The following is a 23081-nucleotide window of genomic DNA, read 5'->3' as shown; positions in this document are numbered from 1 at the left end:
ACATGTTGAAGAAATGGGGTTTCTGTTCATCTGCTGACTGCGACTGCGGAGCAGAGGAGCAGGCAATCGAACACATTGTTAAGGAATGCCCACTTTGAGCATTTAACAGTGATCTGAGGCTTCTACACCGAGTGATTCTGAGTGCTCTGGACTGGTTGTCAAATTTGCGAGATTTCCATTTGATATTAGATTTTTTGTGTACTTGTAAAGCCATACGACATATATATATATATATATATCATTGGAACAGATGTTATAGAAATTTTTTTCTTCCCCAGCACTTTTCACTACGATATGATATTCTGCTTGTCTACTAATAAAATGTTTTTGAAAAATAATTTTCCTAATACTAAAAAGCGCAACCTTCATTTTAAATGAGCAAGATGTCCAGAAACTGATTAATATGAATCCCGGTCTTCCAACTGCAAAGGCCTTACCCAAGTTACACAAAGAAGGAATACCCATAAGATCAGTTACAAACTTCCGTAGCAGTCCTACTTACAAAACATCCCAAAACATACTTATATTCTTAACTAATCATTACGTTTTTCACAATAAGACACCAATAAAAAAAAAAAATCAGTAGATTTCTGTAAAGTACTTAAGAATTTTAAATTAACACCACAACATATAACATGTTCTTTTGATATCAAAGACATGTATACAAATATTCCACTAGATGAAACAGTACAAATCATTAGTAAGAATTTAATAGAACACAAACAACTTAGCCTGCCAGAAATAGAAGACTTCATTAATATACTTAAATTTGTTTTGTAACACAATTATTTTACATTTAACAAGAAGATATACAGACAGGAAGGCCTCCCTATGGGAGCTCCCGCTTCTGGAATTTTAGCCAACATTTATCTGGATTATCTTGAACAGACCAAATTATAGGACAAATAGAGGGTCTTAATCTATGGATACGCTTTCTAGACGATACGTTTATAGTAACAGATCAAAGAGTGAACATTGGTGATAATATCCTCAATATTTTAAATTCATTAGATTCCAGAGTAAAGTTTACTGTAGAAAAAGGAAAAGAAGGTTCCATAAATTTTTTAGACATAAATATAAGACGGGATAAGGAAGAGTTTATTTTTAAGATACATAGAAAGCCAACTTTAACTCCTATTACGATAAAGAACCACTCATTACATCCGGAATAACAAAAAAGATTGGCTTACTATAGTCACATATACAGAGCATTTAATATACCTCTCTCCCATGTAGAACGAGAAAAAGAATTGCTCTTTACCCGTAAACAAGCCCAATATAACGGTTTTGGACTTAATATGGTAAATAAAATAATCTGAAAATTCAAACAGAAGTTTCATACTAATCTAACACCCGAAACAAAGAAGAAAGATGAATATGCCAGGTTCACTTTCAACAATCCTAATATATATGCAGTAACGAATTTGTTCAAAACACATAACTATAAGATTGCATACTCAGCCAGTAATAATACTAAGCAAATTTTTTTTAACTACAATAGTGTTAATTCCCTAGGGAAAGACAAACACGTAGATTCAGGGGTTTACAAATTAAAATGTCATCAATGCGAAAAATCTTATATTGGACAAGCTGGACGCAGTTTTACGGTAAGATACTTAGAGCATGTCAACGCCGAGAGGCATAAAAAATTTTCCTCGATGGGCCAACATGAGTGCAACCGGTCATCAGTTCACCACTATAGAGCAAGATTTGACAATATTATGTAAAACAAATAAAGGTGGTCTTCTAAATACACTAGAAAATATATACACTTATTTAGATCAACAAAGTAATCAGGATAATAACCTGAATGATATAATTGATAATAGGAACCCTTTATACAAAGGGATATTATCACATTTGGAAGCATTAGGCATTAAAAACAATAAAGACAATAAAAGAAAGCAAATGAACAAACTTCCGTCTTCCTGTATATCTATTCCCCCTATCCCTTCTTCTAAAGCCAAAACTGTGACCATAAGCGACACGCCTCCTCCGCACTCCACAGCCTTGCCTCCGCCAAAGGCGGAGCAAGCTTTGGAGAAAAAACACACACACACACACACACACGCACGCGCGCGCACGCACGCACGCACGCACGCACGCACGCACGCACACACACACACACACACACACACACACACACACACCCATTACTTCACAAGACGGAAGGCTGCATCAGCCCGTTGTTCCTCCAAGGACACAGTAGATTTTGTCAACAACAAGGTATGAAACCACTCTTTTATATACTAGGTTTCCTTGTGCAGAGTTTAACCCCAGTACTGCTGCAGAATTTTACCTCAAGTGCTGAGGGTAAAGTTACTGCATTACAGACATTAAAAAAAATTTTTTTGTAGCCACACATAAGTCATAATATACATGTATTGTATACCATTTTAAAGCTTAGAAGTAGCACTAAACGTTGATGCAAGAGACAAAAAGATTAAATTAATAATAATGGATAATACTTTGAAAAATATATTAAAAAGTTTTACCAATTACAAAAATGTTTAAAAATCCTGGCCTAGAAGTGGCTGAAATAATTGGTTGATGTGAATGAAAATATTTATGTAATTTGTGCACTATAAGCTTATGGTGGAGATCCATAACATTAATTTTAAGCCATTAGTTCCCTTTTGAAAAAATAAAAGATTTACCTCAACATTTTTCAGAAATACCAGCATGGTGGAATAAAGTCTTCACACCCTCCTCTTTTTGGTGTTGTGATCCAAGTCCTTGTAACAGTTCACACATACACCAACATCACATCCAAAGCAGCCAGAGTTGGACCTTTTCACTTTTTTATTTCCAGGAGAATTGCGTACAACACACCTGCGTTGACGATTATTGGGAAGTTTCTCTATAGTGTGAGAGGTGTTGCCGGAAGCTGGCATGTTTTGAACTTCTTCAGAACCACAGAAAGATTCCACAATGTTCACAATAAAGTCACACCTTGGAACTGACTAGATGGAAAGTGATGATGCTTCCTATATTTGAGATGATATAAGGTTAAAGTTGGTTATTTTTTATATATTTTGTCATTTAAGGCATGCCAGTAATCTGAAGAAAGTTTCTGAATGTTATCTACTTTTTTATTACCGTGAAACAGAAATTTACATCATAATTTTATATTGAAGGTTTATCGATTCAACGGTTTTTTTGTTATCCTGTATATATTTTTGTGTATCCCTTTTTTTCATGGAATGATAAAGCTCAGCTAGGTATAGATCGATACGGAAGAATCGGAAAGTTATCTGGCGCAGAAGTTATAGACATATTTTATATTCTTTTCCTTCAATAGCTGCTAGAACGGAAGTAACATTCAACATAAGATCAGTAAAGAATTTATATATATCCCATTTTTAGGTATTCCTTCATTTTGTATCGTCTCCAATGTGCTTAGGAATGAATATTTGATATATAAATGATAACTAACCATAAAGCAAGACATAACTTCTCATTACCCACAACGCTCGTTGACTCATCATTAGTTCCCAGACTTTTAATTTCATCCTGAGTTATCCATTATATATACCATCAATATGACTGATATTTCTTGTAACAGTTATAAAGACCAGAAAATTCCTTGTCAGTATTGTGGTAAACAGTACAAAGAACTTAAAATTCATATTATCAAAGCCCATCCAGAAGAATATCGTGATTCCCTTGTAAATACAACCTCTTTGACTCCTACACCTGACCCAAATGTAGGGTTGGAAGATGTCGACTCATTTTTATCATCGCCCCATTTACAAGACCAATATAAATGGTCCATTATTGGACATTATAAATTTTCCAGCTAACTCATTCCTGGTTGCCAGCGTTTTGCCCCCGTGTGCTAGGCTGGGCTCATCAGTTGGTACCTAGCACACCTACCAAGACGCTGGCTAGTGCATACCGTGGAGGCCACTGCGTAGGCTAATTGTAGCCACCGGCAGTGCTAATGCACTACGAGACACTTTGTCCCACTACCAAAAATTGATGCTTGCTTGGCCATCAGATGATATAGATGTTGATTCCCATAGGGAATCAGAAATATTTGTTCCGAATGAGTACATTTATAATACCAATATACATGGTCCGTTATTGGACATTATAAATTTTCCAGCTAACTCATTCCAGGAGAGTGGAGAGAGGCTATAAAGATGACTGCTAATGTTTCTGCGGTGCGCTCGGTGCCAGGCAGATCCCTGGACAACAACCTCTGTCGGCATTGCCACGGAGAGAAAGAAACTCTTGGCCATGTCCTGGGATTCTGCACACGCGGGGAGCTCCTAAGAAACACGCGACACCACCAGATCAGATCCTTCATTGCCGAAGAACTGAGAAAGAAGGGATTCAATGTACATGAGAAGGTACACGGACTGGCCATAAATGGTAGTTCGCAGAGAATTGACATCATAGCCTTTAAAGACAACAGCTCTCAAGGATTCGTATTAGATCCGACTGTCAGGTTCGAGCACCATAGCGGTCAGCCAGAGGAGGTTAATCTAGAAAAGATTAACAAATACAAACCCACTATCCCTTGCTACAAATCTAAATACCACCTTCAGGAAATTGAAATAATAGGGATAATGGTCGGAGCTCGCGGTACCATACCACGTCACTTCGTCGCCACATGGAGGCGCTTCCAACTCCCAATGAAGCTCATCCGCGAAATTGCGACCCTCGTCTTCCGAGGCTCCATCAAGATCCTGAGGCACCAACCTCTACATCTAATTTTGAATTTTCTTTAATTAATAGATATTTACAGAAAATTGATATGTTTTACCTTGTTCTTAGCGGCAGCCTGTAAATACAGGAGGTCTTTCCAAAATAAATGGAAATTATATATTATATATAGAATATAGGCATTGAGGATGGCCATGTCAACAATATGAAAAAAAAGTTTGTACCAATTCCTATGGCTAGCTCGTTCAGCTGACACATGATCAATTTTCTGATCAGACACATCAATGCCACTCATCCCCTTCATATACTATGTCACTACAACTGGCATAACAATTTCTCTCCCCTTCGAAGATCTATGTTTCACCTTGTGGTTGATAGCTGGTCATGCAGTAGAGAGAACTGATAACAATTTTTTCTGAGATTTTTTCCTTTCTCCATGCAGTGAACAGCAAAGGGCCACTTCTTTTGTATACAGTTTGTTCAGGCTCTAATTTTGAAGAGTTTATTCCTGGAGGAAGATTTTTTCTATTACTGCGAACAGTACCGGTAAAAAGAGTGTTCTTTACCCAAAGAGCTAATGCCAGGTCGAGAGAAGTATACCAGTTGTCTACAACAATATGGTACCCTTCCCAAATATATTTCCAATACTGTTCAGTAAACTGAAAACTACATCATACCCCAATCCTTTACCACTTGGTGTAGAACCTCCAGATTTTACAGGTGAATAAACACTGAACTGCATTGTATATGAGGAAACTGGTTCACACACCTTGAAAAGTTTAATTCCCCACTGGTGGAGAAGCTTGTTTGGCAGATACTGATGAATCAGAATAGTTCTGTTTTTAGTACTAATTAATGTCTCATTAATACTGAGTGTTTTCCCTGGAACATAGTGATTTTTAAAAAAGAATTGAAGTGGTCAATGGCTGGCCTAACCTTGAAGAGGGAATCATAGTCCGGGTCACCTGGTTTCTTGCTGCATGTGTTGTCCACGATATGGAAAAATCTGTTTATTAGTAAGAAAGTATCCCTTGCCATCACTTTTCTAAAAAAGGGTGTGTCTTGACTAGGGTGCTGAGTTGACCAGTAACTTGACAGGTTCTTTTTCTTAACAACTCATATTTATGACCAGGCCAATAAAACGTTTTAAATCTGCCATCCCAATACCACCATCTGGCCATAGACTAAATCGACTGTGCTTCTGTAGAACACCTAACTTATGGATGTATTGTCTGGCATAATGATTAGTCTCTTGCACTGATAATCTCCAGAACCCAAGGTTAAAAAACAGAAAGAAGTACAAGATTGGGGCTGCATTACGGGAAGGCATATTTCTGGGTCCGGGGTGGTGAACAGTAAATGAGACACTTTCTGGAGTTTCCACATCACACCAATTCACACTCACACCTTCAAAACTTACATTACCAGTCGCCTGAAAACCTGTTGTAGAACCTGGAAGCTCATCAACATATACATCACTAGATTTTGGGACAACCTGTGAAAATCTACTCGATGCACTCACAATTTCACTTTCAATTTCGTCATCTGATGAACTCCCCACATTGGGTGATATGAATAAAAATGAGATGTAACTCGGAGACAAGTCTCGAAGGAGGATTGGGACGGAAGTCACTTGCGAGACAGAACTCGTCATGTATACGAATAAAGTTTGTTTCTCGCTAATGAGACTTGTCTCTTTCCGCTTGAGACGAGTCTCGCACACTGGTTCTGGTATCTGTCAGCTGACGAGTGAATTAACAATCAGAGAGCTACGAAGAGTGGTTTTGTTGGAACAGATTTAAAAGCAAAAAAGATTGAAAAGCGACAGTGTGTTCTCGAAAAAACAGAAGAACTCATTTCAGTGCAAAAACAGGTTTTGCAACTGCAAATGGAAAATATTTTTCATGAAAGGGAGAAAAGAGCAGAACAAACAAGTACAACCGAAATGGAACACCCACCGATATTTTTTTCATTTAGAATAGTTCGTGACAGACTTTTCTTCTTCTTCAGTTATGTTTCACTTGGGAGCCTATTCTACCTATCAATATTCAGTAATCACTAGTTCTTATTTCACTTCTTTCTAGGCTTGCATAAACGTAGTGGCTCGTACACTTAGTATACTTGAACCCCAGCTTGAGAACCACTGATTTAAGGTTTCTTTTCTTGTAAGTTTCCTTCAAGATTTTGTGTAAGAAGTTACATTGTATTTATCATCACATTTAGGATCCACATACAAATGCATCATTTTCTGCGGTCATTGAAAGTCATTCAAACACTTTTTAAACACGCTTTGTACTTCATTCTTCACGAATATGAGGAGTTTATTGATCATACCTCTGCATAGCTAGGGGTGTTTCTGCATATAATGTACTTTTTCTATAATTTGTTTTACGTCGCACCGACATAGATAGGTCTTATGGCGATGATGTGACAGGTTTAGGAGTGGGATGGAAGCGACCGTGGCCTTAAGGTACAGTCCCAGCATTTGCCTGGTGTGAAAATGGGAAACCACGGAAAACGATATTCAGGGTTCCCCACAGCGGGGCTTGAACCAACTACCTCCCGGATGTAAGCCCACAGCCGCGCGCCCCTAACCACACGGCCAACTCACCCGGTATATAATATACAACCAATACCTATATACTGTTGCATAAACTGTCTAAATTTCAAACTTTCAAAACACAGAAATATCTATGACAGAGTACCGAGGGAAAAAATGTTTGCTGTACTGGGGGACTACGGGATTAAGGGTAGAAGCAATCAAAGACATTTGGGGACAATTGGGCTTCAGTGAGAATTGATGGTAGAATGAGTTATTGGTTCAAGGTACTTACAGGTGTTAGACAAGGTAACCACTTTTGTTGTTCATAGTTCACACAGAACATCTACTGTAAGGTATAAAGGGGCAGGGAGTAATTCAGTTACATGGAAATGTAGCAAACAGTTTGGCCTAGGACGATGACTGTCTTAATGGCAGACTGTGCTTGCTATCTAGTATCTTGGAAACTGAAACTAAGTGCATTTAGTATTATGTGAAATATCAACATTTTGAAGACTAATGTGATGTCAGTAGGGAAGAAACCTAAGAGAATTGAATATCGGGTGGGAATACAAAACTGGAATAGGTAGGTCACTTTAAGTATTTAGGATGTATACTCTCCTAGGATTGTAGTACAGTAAGTGAGACTAAATCACTATGCAGCATAGCTATTGCAATAAGCTCACAGTTGCAATCAACTGCATTCTATAAGACAGTATAGCTAATGCAGTAAGCTTGTAGTTGCGATCAACTGCATTCTGTAGGAAAGAAGTCAGCTCTTGGATGAAACAAATCTTTACACCTGTCTGTTTTTGACCAACTTTGCTGTACGGGAGTGAAAGCTGAGTGGACTTGGAATATCTTATTCATAAGTTAAAAGTAACAGACACGAAAGTAGTGAGAATGATTGTTGGCTCAAACCGGTGGTAACAATGGCAAGAGGATCCTCAGAAAAGAGGCGATACAGGCTAAGTTAGAAATGAACTTGATGGATGAAGCAGTACACATCAACTGGCTTCAGTAGAGGTGTAATGTGAGGTGAATGGAGGAGAGAAGGTTACCAAGGAGAATAATGGACTCAGTCATGGAATATAAGAGAAATAGAGGGAGACCAAGATGACGATGGTTAGAAAATGAAAATCCACAGCCTGTTTCCAGTCATTCAACCAGGTCAGGAATGGGATGAATGAAGCCCCTATCTAGCGGCGAGGATAGGAATTGTGCCGGCTGCCGAAGCCTGTTGCACTCCTCTGGGGCAATGATTAATGAATGACAGATGAAACAAAATGATATTGGAGAGTGTTGCTGAAATGAAATATGACAGGGAAAACCGGAGTACATGGAGAAAAATCTCTCCCGTCTCCCCTTTGTCCAGCATAAATCTCGCATTGAGTGACCGGGATTTAAACCACGGAACCCAGCAGTGAGAGGCCGACAACTGCTACCTGAGCCACAGAGGCTCCACGATGGTTAGACTCAGTTTCTAATGATTTAAAGATAACAGGTATGGATCTAAACAAGGCCACAGAGCTAGTTACAAACTGAGGATTGTGGAGCCATTTAGTAAATTCACAGAGGCTTGCAGACTGAATGTTGAAAGACATAACAGTCTATGATGAAGACGTATGATGCATGTCTACATATGAATTGGTGTGGCAATTGTGTTTGATTTAATTCAACAGAAAATACTCCAACTAATGCATTTCTCCATCTGTTGTTGGAAGATTTTATTTGGCCCTTCTACTCTACACTTCTACTCTTGCAGCCACCTCTAACCTGGAGAATAGATGTTGCTCACTGAATGGCGTTTATGGATACCCAATCTCGATACAGAAATACCTATCACCATCCTATTGCCTGTTCTTCAGAGGGAGGTATGTTGTTTCCTTCCAGGCCAGTCACCCACATCAGGGGGGCATCCCTTATCTGCCATCAGAGAATGCGCCTTCTAAGGTTTACAGGCTGTCATAGTACAAGAATGAACTGAAAATCTGGACACACTTTCAGCTCAAGCCTGAATCATTCTTATTTTGTAAGGCTGTTAGTGAATGATTTCACTCTTGCAACTTCATGATGGTTAAGTGCGATATTTAATAAATATTTAACTTATGAATATATAAATAAGAGATAATTCTGCACATCAAAAGCACAAAATGCTATTTTAAGCAATTTAAAGATAGTTAACTATGAGTCAACTACTGAAGAAGGGAGATGGTTGATATTTACCTCCAATTCTTATTGATCTGAGTAAATCTGGAGATCCCAGTCTGAGCAGAAAGAACGTCTATGTGAACATTTACAGGTTCTGCTCTGGCTAGTCGGTGAAGCCTAGCTATAGCTACACCTCCTGGGTAGTTGGTTCCAGCAATACACAGCAGAACGATGGAAAAGATAGCATTCATCACCAGATGGAAACAGATGCCAAGAGCAAGAACACAATGGAATGCAGATTTGGTCCTGTTCTCCCACCTGAATTCATACAAATAACAAATATTAAGTGCATGCAATACACCTACATATTATATATATATATATATCTGCTAATAAATCTAGGCTGCCAGGGAAAAGAGCATAAGCCAGAAAATGTTCAAAGTAAGGTAAGTACATGGTGAGAGTCCTAGATGGGATTTTGATCAGAAATCAGTCAGAACTAAGCTATATGTACAGTACTCTATTTGGCCCTAACAGTATAAGTAAACATATTGATATCTATCTAGGGAAGAACAGTAGAAGTCATTTTTTGAGTTACATTTTTTTTCTAGCAGCCTAGAAATTTCCTCCTAATATCATAGATAATGAAACTACAGCCTTATTAGTAAAATAATCCAATTAACAATGGGAACCTAAAAAATACAGCAATAATTTAAAACAAAACTGAGGGACAACGTACTCAGTTATTGGTCCAATTTTTCCAAATGACTTAATTCTACATTGATCCAGATGAACTTTACAACTGAACCACACAATACTGTATCTCTCATGCCTGACACATGAAAAGAACAAGTAAATACAGTAGAAGTCCGCTATAGGCTCACTGCGTATAGCAATGTGCTGCTCCGGGTGGAAATTATGAGAACTACTAAGAGATACCTTCATCAACAGCAGACCATAAGAAGCTGCAAAATGTGCGATGTTTACCAGCATTTATTCAATCATTTTACAGCGCTATCTTCAGACTTTTTTAAAAAAATGTCTTAACTCATAACTAAGACGAGAATTACAGGCACTAAAAACAGTTAAAACAGGCAGGCTTATAGGCTCATAAATTAGCCAAAATAGGCATTTAAACAGGCACTAAAATGTAAAATAGGCATGATAAATTACTTATAATTTAATAGCACACACTATTACTATAAAAGGAATTTACAAGCAACATTTCAAAGTTTTTCGGGAACAATCTTGTTCTTGTCTCATGCATAATGTTTTTGTACTGGGAGAAAGATCTCTCAACATCACATGAAGTGATTGGACAAAACTACAGTGAAGTCACTTCATCTGGTTTTATTTCGCTGACAGCCGCTGCCTTCCCAGAGGTTCGGACAAAACTTCCCCTGACTTCTTCCACAATCCTAAATGACTCCACCAGGGGCATGCCATTCTTCTTCAACTTGGTGATTGCTCCCGGCAAACTGTTGAAATTTGAAGATGGTCCGGTTTATGCAGGGGCATATTAGCTCCCAACATTGCAGTGCATAGGTCTGAAGAAAATGGTTGTTGGTCACTGCCCAAAGTGGACTGGTAGACAGGCTGCGTTGATACAGATTTATGTATTCGTATCAGATGTATCGCAGTATTTCTAAGTTGATCCATGTGGTATTTACTCACATTTGATCTGAAAAATAATAAAATTGACATAAATAACATTGTCCCTATATCTTAAACTTCTACAGTTGTGATAATTGGCAATAATGTTAGTATATATCATGCATTTGTTTCATAAAAAAGACTATTAGAGATGATGAGATGATATTTCTAGAAGTACAAAACTTTAAAGTAGGAACAAGGGAATTAGTGATTTACATGGAAATATGTCCTCAAGGATTTTCAGTTATAATTTGGCAGTATCGTGTCGAGTTCACTGGGTGAAATATATAATAAAAAAGACGTGAAACGATACCGAAGTAGCGTAGAGGAGAGATCCGTCCTTTATACTTCCCAAGGACTCACCACGCTGGCCCTAGCAGTATTCTTACTTACATAGAAAAATGCCAGTTGCTTTACGTTGCACCGACACAGATAGGTCTTATGGCGATGATGGGAGAGGAAAGGCCTAGGAATGGGAAGGAAGCGGCCATGGCCGTAATTAAGGTATAGCCCCAGCATTTGCCTGGTGTGAAAATGGGAAACCATGGAAAACCATCTTCAGGGCTGCCGACAGTGGGGTTCGAACCCACTATCTCCCGGATGCGAGCTCACAGCTGTGCGCTCCTAACCGCACCGCCAACTCGCCCGGTATATAGAAGAATGAAAGCGAAACTTAGACACTACAGCACAGTGGTAAAGCCAGAGGGTCTCTACGCTTCAGAGAGCCTGACAATGAATAAAAAGTGTGAGCTTCAAGATCTCGAAAAAAAGGAGAGGAGAAAAGGAAAATTTTAGGACCACAGAAAAATGTTGATGGGGAGTGGAGGAATAGAAAAAAAAATGATCTCTACAAATAGACCGAAAAAATCACTGTCACCATGCAGAAGCGAAGACTAAAATTATATGGGCCTCTTGAAAGAATGGATGAGAAACGGCGAACGAAGAAAATATTCAAGTACATCACTGGACTGAAAGCTTCGATGAAGTGGGTAGAAGAGGTAAAAAGAGATGCAATAGAAATTGGACTTACAATGGATGTGATTCACAACAGAAAAGAATTTAGAAGCCGAGTGTACAGCATCAAAACATTCCAGGAGAAAACACCAAAATGTAGACCCAAATTGGTCATATCTGAGAAAGAAAGGAAGATTAGAAGTGAAAGGATGAAGAGGTTCTGGGAGGAGGAGAAGAAGAGAAAGCCTTAGGTTCAATGCGGTCCATAGGCGGCCCAATTCGGAAACAAGAAGAAAAATGAAAATGGGGGCACTATAAATCTCAGTTTTGTGAACATTTTATTTGTTTCTATTCGCCAGCTTTGGTCAGCCAGGTCGGCTGTTATGAAGACTATTTTCTGTTGCCTGCAATAGATCCTGCATCATGTGTGCCTGCAAGGCCACCACCCCCGTTAAAAAAGAAAAAAAAAAAGAACTGCGTAATTTGAAATTGTTGTGACATTTTGTCACAATTTAGTAAGACTCTAGAGGGGATGCTAGAGGCTAGTTAACATAGGAGCTTACGCCCTCAGACTCCCTTTGATTCCCCCTCGCCCCCCCCAAGCACAACGGTTACTAACCGGACCTCACCAATCCAGACCAACGGTCTTTTCGCAGGCCTGGTCCTGTAAAGATAGTCTTGGCAACCTTGTAAAACATGCTGTGGCATCGTCCTAGCCGGGCTACATTAGATCTGCAACCTGTGTTTCGTGAAGGCTTAGCAGAAGTGTAATAGAATTCACAATTTTTTTTTTTTTGCAAGTTGCTTTACGTTGCACGACACAGATAGGTCTTATGGCGACGATGGGACAGGAAAGGGCTACGAGTGGTTAGCAAGCGGCCATGACCTTAATTAAGGAAACCACGGGAAACCATCTTCAGGGCTGCACACAGTGGGGTTCGAACCCACTATCTCCCAAATACTGGATACTGGCCGCACTTAAGCGACTGTAGCTATAGAGCTCAGTTCACAATTTTTTAAGGGAGTTTTAAAAATTGCCTTTCAGTTGTAAATCTCTATTTTCACAGGAAATGAATCACAGTTCAAAATACCAATTTAATTTTAATCCATTCTGTGACAAAAGACCACCGGCGTTCTAACTCCTTGTTCAGTAATTTAATTATTATTTACATTTTAGCAATATAAAAGAATAATTGAAAGTTCACGACTAATACAGCATTGCAACAAAACAACTTGCCACGATACAAAAATTAATAGGCCTATATATGCTACAATGAAATGCGATCAGTTCTCAATCACAAAAAAAGATATAAGGAACAAACGAACTTACCTACTTACTGCAAGCTTGACAAATTACCCTTCCATCCGTAGTGAAATTGGGATACCCTGTGATCCACTGCTTCAGCCAGTAGGACTTCGAAGATTTTTCTTTGGGCATTGCCGCAAACACACTTCTTCTTTTCTTCCACTTCACAGTAAATCACAACATGTTCTGCACATAAAACGTACATGTGCAACAGTTCGCATTGAAAGGTACCGGGCATATGGGTTGTGCAACATAGTTCGATGTTGACTGGTTCCCACATATGTCTTAGGAGGTTGGAGGGGTTGAAGGCTTCGAGGTCTAATTGTTCCTTGTTTCTCCTGATGGAAATTTCCCTCGAACTATTTCTGGTGACTTCTGAGAATTCCCATTTTTGTTCGTGGAGTAAACAGATATTGAAAAAAGAGAAGATAATTCTGTCGAGCACAGCAATTACAATACTGTATAATGCACTGGAAGAAAATTGGCTTTTTAAAAATACAATCAAAAGGCATCAAATAGGCATTTATGCTCCAAATAGGCACAAACCCCTAAAATAGGCATTTATAGGCACAATAAAACCAACGAAATATAGCTAAAAGGACCCTAAAACGGATTTATATCTCTAAAGCCTACGTTTCTGAGCACAGGAATAAAATAGGCAAATTCCCGTCTCTACTCATAACGTCCTGGTACTGTAATACAGAGCTTTCCTTCACGACCTCACAAAATGGATTTGAAAAGATGGTGGATCATAGCAGTAAATCGCAGCAAGAAGTAATTCGTGATTTATACATTTTAATGAACACAAAATAAATCTTTACAAAATGTGTTTTAATAATTTTACAAATTGGTTAACTACAAAAAAAGATTGCAATGTTATATTAAATTGTAAAGTGGAGTAAGCTGCAGCAGGCCATTTTTCTTAAAGCTCACACATCATAATAGATACACACTGTTTTCTATTCCCATAGCCTAAATAATAATAATAATAATAATAATAATAATAATAATAATAATAATAATAATAATAATAATAATAATAATTTTTTACGGGGGACTGTGAAAAATCTTCGAAAGACGCTTGTGAAGGGTCCGCACTCCACAAGTGTGTGGGATTCTTACTCACTAAAAACCACACACCCTTTTCCCAAGATGTGTATCATCACCCCGGAACTGCTCTCGCATTACTTCAAGGTGATATCTTGCTTACATTGTCTTTTAGACTTCTTTCTTCATTTCTCCTTTACGGACATTTGTATGCTTCCAAATCCTTCTTCTGACAAAGGACATCCTCCACGCGATCCCAGGATTCCTGGTTTCTTAGCATCGCAGAAATAATATTATCTGCTGTCAATTCTCCCAGTTCAGTTTCCACACATCTTCTCTGTATCATCCAATGGCCACACACAAATAAGGTGTGAAATACGTCATCGATGTCATCACAGTATATGCATGCTGCGTCACTTGCTCTGCCCACTCTATGCAGGAATTTCCGAAAATATCCATGTCCTGTTAGAAGCTGTGTCACTCGCTCTGCCTGGTCTACGCAGGAATTTCCGAAAATATCCATGTCCTGTTAGAAGCTGCGTGAGGTAATAGTTTGCTTCACCATGAAACCTTTCAACCCAGATATCCAAGTGTGGTATCAGTCGCTTGGTCCAATTACCCCGAGGGTCACTTTCCCATCTGAGTTGCCTTCGCCTTATCTGTTGACTGAAGGCACGCTTCTTTGCACATTTCTTTCCCAGCTCTCCTTGGGTATGCCAGATTTCTTGTCACTCCAATGCAAGTAGGTCTATTGGGGCCATTGCTGACACCGTGAGGATTGCAGGTTCGGTAACCGTGCGGTATGCACATGCAATATGTAAAGCTGCTCTCCGTTGTACAGCAGCTATCCTTCTCCGATACCAAGCAAATCTCAAGGATTCAGCCCAGATTTCAGAGCCATACAGGAGCACTGACTGAACCATCAACATGAGACGTCGTCGTTTACTGGATTTTGGATCTTTAATATTTCCCCTCAGTCTGCTAAGTGCAGTCATGTATTTTACTGCCTTATCTGTCGCTCTCTGAATATGATTCCAGAATGTGAGCTTGGAGTAAAGTGTCACTCCTAAATATTTTGTGCACACAGATGTTAAAATCACTAACTCTCCAACAGTCATTAGCACAAGAGTCTCGATCCTTTTCCTCGTCAGAAGAACTATCTCCGTTTTGTGTTCGGCTGGTGTTAGACTGTGACTCATCATCCATTCTTTTATGTGCTGCATCACCTGGTTCAGATTGATTTGAGCCATTTCAACATTACGAGCCACTATCAAGGCGGCCACATCATCAGCGTAGCCCACAAGCTTCGTGTCCTCTGGCATCTCCAAACATAACAAGCCATTGTACATTATGTTTCAAAGATCTGGACCAAGGATCGATCCCTGTGCTGTACCAGCTGTCAGATGTTTTGTCTTTTGTCCATCTTCCATATCATACAGCAGAGTGCGATCTTTGAAGTAATCTCTCATTATGCACATAAGATATTGTGGTAGCCTGAAAGTTTCTTCAAGAGCTACCAACATGTCGCTCCACCTTGCTGAATTGAAAGCATTCTTCACATCCAGGGTCACAAGAGGTGTCAATTTATGAGAATGATGATTGTCTGTTTGTGCTCTTTCTGCTGTATTCACCACCTCCCACACTGCATCCAGTGTCGAGTGCCCTCTCTGAAATCCATGTTGGCGAACAGATAGTCCCCTGCTAGTTGAACTGCTGAAAGGATTCTGGTCTGCAGAAGTTTCTCCAGGCCTTCTCCAGCTGTATCCAGCAAACATAAAGGTCTATAACCACCAAGTTTTCCGTTGCTGATCAAAACCAATCAGGCCATTTTCCATCGGGGACTAAAAACACCCACTTGCAGGTAGCGATTATACATATTTAGCAACAGTTCTGGACAGAGTTCTGATACTATCTTTAGCACTTCTGCAGGTATACCATCTGGTCCTGGAGACTTCTTGTCTCTCTGGATGGTCTGGGAATAGTGTATCTACAATTTGTTTAATGGTTTGTGGATCCATACTCGGGTTTGGAAATGTCCCGAGTTTCTTCATTACAATCCTGTAACCTAGTCCTCATGGATCATCATCTACTTCTTTAGCCAATGACCACCATTTATCGACTTTATTCTTTCTAATTGCGTTACGGAGTTCCTTCTTTGCTGACTTGTACTCCGCTGTGACTGAGGTATTCTCTGGACTGCCTCTCATCATCTGAGCCCTGCGTCAAAGTCGCAGACAATTCCTTCTCAGTTCAGCAATCTCTTTGGTCCACCAGTACGTCGGGCGCTTGCTATTTCGTGATGTCCTTCGGGACATTGAGACATGGTATGCTTGGTGGATTAGCTGCATGGTGAGTTCAACACATACACCAGCTGCTTCTTTCCCTCTACGGCCAAAACATTTTTCTGTTATGTTCTCCATTCCATTCTGTATTACATCAATAAACTTTTTCTTGTCGATACCAGCTATGTTCTACCGTGCTGGCCTGCGCAAGATGTTTCTTACTTGAGGATATCCCTAGAGCAGTCGAAAGATGATATATTAATGATCACTCCCCGTATAGTTCTCCATCACTTGCCATTCAGTAATATTAAGCGCGATATCCTCCGATGAGAAGGTTACATCCGGTATTGTTCCCTGGCATCCTGGCCGTCAAGCTCACATTTCCAATGTTGTTGACCACCAAACCCATTCTGGCTGCCATCTCCATTATACGCCGTCCTCTGGAGTCTGTTTGTGGCATGCCCCATTCCGACGCTTGAGCATTTACATCACCAGCGACCACTAGTCTGTTTTCCATTCCGCATAATGCATCCTCAAGACCATCAAGTTTCATCTGAAAGTTGGAAACAGATTTATTTGGCGTAAAGTAACAGCTTACAATAGTGATTCCTCCAGTCTGTACCAAAATAAACTTCATTATAGCCATCTTTGCATCCATGCTCTGTTATTGAAACTTTTCCTAGATCTGGTATCCAAATTGCAGCTGTTCCAAGGTTATCCACAAACCACCCTGGATGATCCCGCTCTTTATATGATTAATAATAACGATGTCTGCTTCCATCTCATAAATCAGCTGTGTCACAAGATCGTTAGCTGTTTGACTCCTGTGCATGTTTGCTTGAAGGATTCACATCATTTGCTGTGATTTTGGTCTTTTCCAGAGCTTCATGAAATATTGTACATGCACCCGATCCAGGAACATGATTTCGTTTAGCTTCATTGACTCCCTTGTCTGTACAAAGCATGCATCGCAGATTATTCTTTTTACAGTCTACTACCTTGTGACCAGATGCTCCACACTTAAAACAGAGCTTACTTCTGTCGGGGTCTGTGCAGTTTCTTGCCAGGTGTCCATATGATAGACATTGAAAGCAGTGAGGTAACATGGTTCTAGCATGTACTCTTCATTATAGCCATCCTATCTCAATTCTTCCTGCTTCCAGTAGTTTCTTTTTTTTTTTTTTTCCTACTTGCTTTACGTCGCACCGACACAGATAGGTCTTATGGCGACGATGGGACAAGGAAGGGCTAGGAGTGGGAAGGAAACGGCTGTGGCCTTAATTAAGGTACAGCCCCAGCATTTACCTGGTGTGAAAATGGGAAACCACGGAAAACCATTTTCAGGGCTGCCGACAGTGGGATTCGAACCTACTATCTCCCGAATACTGGATACTGGCCGCACTTAAGCGACTGCAGCTATCGAGCTCGGTCCAGTAGTTTCTGAGCATCCTCATCTTTAGTTTCGAAGATGGCAACTTTCTGTCCCCAGCTGTTTGGTTTTGTGACCAATAATTTTAGCTCTCCATGTGGATTACCGGAATCTCGTCTTACAGCTTCCTCCACATCTGCGGCGGTAGTGATGCCATCCATGTCTCGAATCTCCAGTGTAGTTTGGGGGATTGAAGCCTTTACATTGCCATCTCGTCTGAGGGCATCTCTCAGAGATTTACTGAATATCTCCCTGTTTTCTTTCAATCTTAGTTGTTTTATTGAATTCAAGAAGATCAGCCCTGGCTCTTGTTTTGCGGATAGATCAGGTGCCTGCTCCACTGTCTTCCGGCTTCACCCTATTCCTGATATCCTTCAAAACATCAGTGAAAGTCTTACCGTTCATTGGTTTGATGATTACGGCTTCTGAACAACTCCTAGATTTAGAATGAGGTCGTTCTCCACTTTCGCTAAACGCTGTACTTTCAAGATCGTTACCGGCCTGTTTTGTTGGAATATCTTTTCCTATACTTGAGGCGGTCTGTTCCAAAACTCGTCTTATCCACCATAAGTGATTTTTCAGGAAAAGCGAAAAACCTGTAATTTTTGTAACATAAGTCTCACTTGTTTAAATGTATTACGATGCATTCAAGTCCAATGTCATAGGGTCGTCTTACTGAAGAATTATACATATAATTAGTAGAACGTCAATAAATTACATTTGTATTTTGGATAACACGAGTTTTGGAGCATCAAAAAAAAAATCTAAATATATTACCTCACACAACTTATTTTAAAACAAGGAAAATGAAAGAATTGAGAATATAATGTTGTAATAAAACTCACCAGTACACTAATACACTTTTTTGCTACCAGTATAATGATGTTCATTAATAAATTAAACACAGCAGTGTGATTTATCATATTTACATCCTATCCATAGTATTTGGAGAGAATTCTTCCTTTATAGGCTACACTGCACTCACAATAGAAGTAACTTGAATAATAAAACATCACTTTGTTGTTAATCAAACTCTCAAATCTATTCCCTCCTCTTGAGATCCATCACAAAGAACTTCTGTTTCTTCAACAAGATCGTTTTCGTCTACAGAAATTGAGGTGAACAGATTCTTATAAAAAGAAAGCAACTCATTCCTTTCCCAATCCATTCCAAAATGCTTTCCAAGCAAACATTTTACGTCCTTTACTTTGGCGGGATTCAAGATTACTCCTGGCAATAATTCAGGTGGCATTAGCATATCTCGCAGGCCTTTTCCCTTTTTCCTTTTTCATTAGCGATTTTCCTAAACCGATGTCTGAGTTGTAATGAGGTTCTCCTCTAAGAGTGACATTTCCCAGTGAGTCTTTGCTAATAACAAATCGTTTCACTGAAGAAAATTTGAAGTGCCAAGATGCAGGTTTTTTCATCATATTTTCAGCAACCATTTTCCAATTGTTCACTGAGCAGTCTCTGCCAAACTTGAAGACTTCAGCATGTTTGCTAAAGATGTCTTCATATTTTGCTGGATTACAGATTATAGGGCATTTCTGTATCTCTCTCTCTCTCTCTCTCTCTCTCTTACTTATTATATAATGTATGTCTTAACCTCACTGGATGTGGTATCTGTATTTTCATTTTTTTTAAGTTTCTTGTTTAGTTTAATACTTTAATATTATAAAAATGTAGTTACTGTTTTCATAAATCTGCATTGTATTATAAGAAGACGCTGCATAAAGGGGCTTTTCAGTCTCAGTGGCATGTAAATCATGATCAATAAATTCAATTCAATTCAATTCAATTCTCTCTCTCTCTCGACTTGAGCAAATACCCTGTCAGAGGGCAAAAATGAGTGGCCTGTCATAGGAAAGACCAATTCAACACTTTCTATATTAGGCGGAGCTGTGTGTGTCAAGAAATACGAGCACATTGCAATCATTGTAGAATTGCGGTTGTGAAGTTTGACAAATCAGTTTGTGATAACCGATGGTAAACTGCAGATGACGTTTCATTAGACCCCTTCTTGAATTCATGCTCCAGCCATGTGTATGTAAAAACATTCTCCTTTGTCAACTTGGCATGAGAGGTACCCCTCACAATGGTAAAATTATAGGTGTACAATTGACAACTATAATAGGCAATTTGATCTGCAACTTTTGGATTCACAAGATTCTTTTGGTAGTCAAATGAAAATATTGCCATGCTATCCCTTTCTTCTTGGAGCTTTTTGAAAAAAGCTGCAGCCCTTAGTTTGTGTACTCTAAGTTCCAAGATTAAATCATTCTTCAGTGCTACGTTTGAACTTTCAAGTTTAATTTTCTCCTTGAGCTCTATGCACTTTGAGCAAGTGTCAGTAACTGGTGTTCTGAATCCTATGTTGTAGCAACGCGAAAAAATTTCACGGAAGAATCACCGCTTCACCCCGAGTTCTTCAGGTGATTTGTTGTTATACATTCTGTAAAGCTTAACGACGCTTAAATTTCCGGGTAGATACTGTCTGATCGGTGACTTTCCGTGGCAATAGTGACTTTCACAACAATGCAAACTTTCAATGAAACGTTTCACAGAGTGCCTCTTTTCAGTGTACTCTGGTTTGATCCTAGCTCCTCCCCTCTTTTCTGTTGGAAGTTTCCCTGTCGTGAAGTGATTTCTGGCAATCCTCTGAACCTGATCTTTGCTGACATGCAATACATTCAAGAATGTCTTTTGGCAGACCTGAATGTGAAATTGTTATGTATTAGCAAGTCTTATATAGTACTGAACACTGACACCTTTTCTTGAACTTCCCTCCTTGACAGTTCTTTCCCTTTTGGGCTTCTCTGTACTCAGATACTTTAAAATGAATGTATCTTGTTGAATTTTATTGTTACATTCATAAAAGTTTCCATGAAACTGTGTCAATCAGCCGCAATTTACGACATTTGAAGGTTGGACCATTGTGACTACATTGTGGGTAGTCTGGAGGACTAGTAGGACCATGCCTGCAATGAAAATGAATGATTTCTCATCAAGATACCGTATATCGTAAAATTGCTGATGTTTAAGATTTCATAATACAACAGTACGCTACTTCTCATTACAGTGAAACCTCGTTCCTTCCCCATACGTTTTATTGCTTAGTGTGATAACATTTTACTCAGCCCTGAAAGCATTCTATGTCCATCCCTTGTGGAATGTGAACCTCCCTTGATCTCTTGTCTAAGCCACAGGACGGACAAAGTTTGCTAGATAACAAGCAGGTAGCTTCACCTTGAAGATCGTCGAGTTTGTGAATACTATAACACCTTGTTCCTATGAAGAAAGTTGAGATGTAGAAGAGAAATTGATATATCGTTAATTAATGAAGACAAAATTAAAATACTTCCAGTATACAAGATTGTTCCCTGAGGAAACACGTTATGAGGTTTCACTGTATTTTAAAAGTAGCAGCTCTCAACTAAACTATTAGGATGTAACATTCATAGCATACCTATCTTTTTTTTCCTTAGTTTTTCTCCATGAATCAGGATCACTCTTCCTTCTTCTCCCTTTACCTTCCGCAACCGGAGCAATATTTTCCGTCATTTTAATACACTCTGTTCACAGCACAAAATTGTATGATGACACCGGGCGAGTTGGCCGTGCGGGTAGAGGCGCGCGGCTGTGAAGCTTGCATCCGGGAGATAGTAGGTTCGAATCCCACTATCGGCAGCCCTGAAAATGGTTTTCCGTGGTTTCCCATTTTCACACCAGGCAAATGCTGGGGCTGTACCTTAATTAAGGCCACGGCCGCTTCCTTCCAACTCCTAGGCCTTTCCTATCCCATCGTCGCCATAAGACCTATCTGTGTCGGTGTGACGTAAAGCCCATAGCAAAAAAAAAAAAATTGTATGAAAGACTAACACAGTTCAAGAACAACTCAAAGAGTGGAAAGAATGGCATAAAACGCGGGTAAGTTGTAGCATGAGTCACGTGCTGAAATTATCCCTTCCTATTAGTTGATTGTATAAGGCGAGTTTTGGAACAACAAGCGCCATGGATAAGGCGAGTTATGGAACAACAGCCTAAGTTTGGTGACAGATTTATATGGGAAAAGGCGAGTTTTGGTGCTTAATTTTGTGATAGAACTATCACAAATATCACCAAGAAGGCAATGCTACCTCTAACTCATTAAAAAAAAACAAAAAAAACGGATAAGACGAGTTTTGCTCTTCTTTTTCTTCTTCTTGGATAGAAACGTTTCCCATTTTCCATGGTCTTTCTCCAAGTCATTTGTCACTGGCGATGTCCTGGACAATTCCTTGTTCTCTGTGGTAGTTGATCTCTGCTTTAGTTCTTCTGTAGATTTCTTCCACGACATCCTGCATGTTGCTCCAGCCTCTAAAGCTTCTTCCAACTTCATGAGGCCATTTTTTAATTTCCATTTTTAGATTCTTAAGAGGAATAGCCATGATGTTCTTCAACAGTGATCTTGGTCTCAAGATGCACCTCTTCTTCATACTGATTCTCCATTTTCTGCCAACTGATATCATCAATCAGATTTAGGTCAATACTCCTATCGTTTTGGCCATTGTGAATGCTTTCCCTTGATACTCCAGGCACCTCCACTGTATCACACTGAATCTCTGCTTCTGCCATCATGCCAATGAGGGAGTCTAGTTGGCCATGTCTTGAACCAAGGCGATGACATACCTACCAACTTTTAGAAACCAAAAATAGGAAGATTTTTTAATTCTTGGATTTCATCACATATATTCCACCACAGTCTAGGTAAAAAAGGTCAGGATGAAAGGCATACATATCTACAGTTACAATACGAATTGACCATTACATTTAAAATCAAACTAAGGAAACATAAAAAAGTGAGAAGAAAACGTACCTAATTATTCTCATTTATGACATGTACATACGAATAAGAATATTTATGTCACACCGACACACGCAACAAAATGCATAATACCGTATTTTCTGGCTAATTAATGCACTTATTTTGATGAAAAATACAGGCAAAAACTTTGGATGCATAAATTATTCAAGGAATTCAGATATTTACAAATTATTTACAATTCATTT

At 39.2% G+C, this 23081-nt stretch overlaps 1 protein-coding gene across 1 annotated transcript in view; it reads right to left on the bottom strand.

Annotated features, from left to right (window-relative positions):
* Positions 1–23081, bottom strand: part of Alg12 (Alg12 alpha-1,6-mannosyltransferase) — a 125109-nt gene that overhangs the window by 14688 nt on the left and 87340 nt on the right. Inside the window, exon 8 of the mRNA XM_067135256.2 lies at positions 9437–9679. Within this exon, the coding sequence (XP_066991357.2) occupies positions 9437–9679 (243 nt within the window). The remainder of the gene's footprint in view (positions 1–9436; positions 9680–23081) is intronic.

Source organism: Anabrus simplex, chromosome 1 (assembly GCF_040414725.1).
Source record: "Anabrus simplex isolate iqAnaSimp1 chromosome 1, ASM4041472v1, whole genome shotgun sequence".
Taxonomy (NCBI): Eukaryota; Metazoa; Arthropoda; class Insecta; order Orthoptera; family Tettigoniidae; genus Anabrus; species Anabrus simplex.
This window is presented reverse-complemented; position numbering and strand designations above follow the sequence as displayed.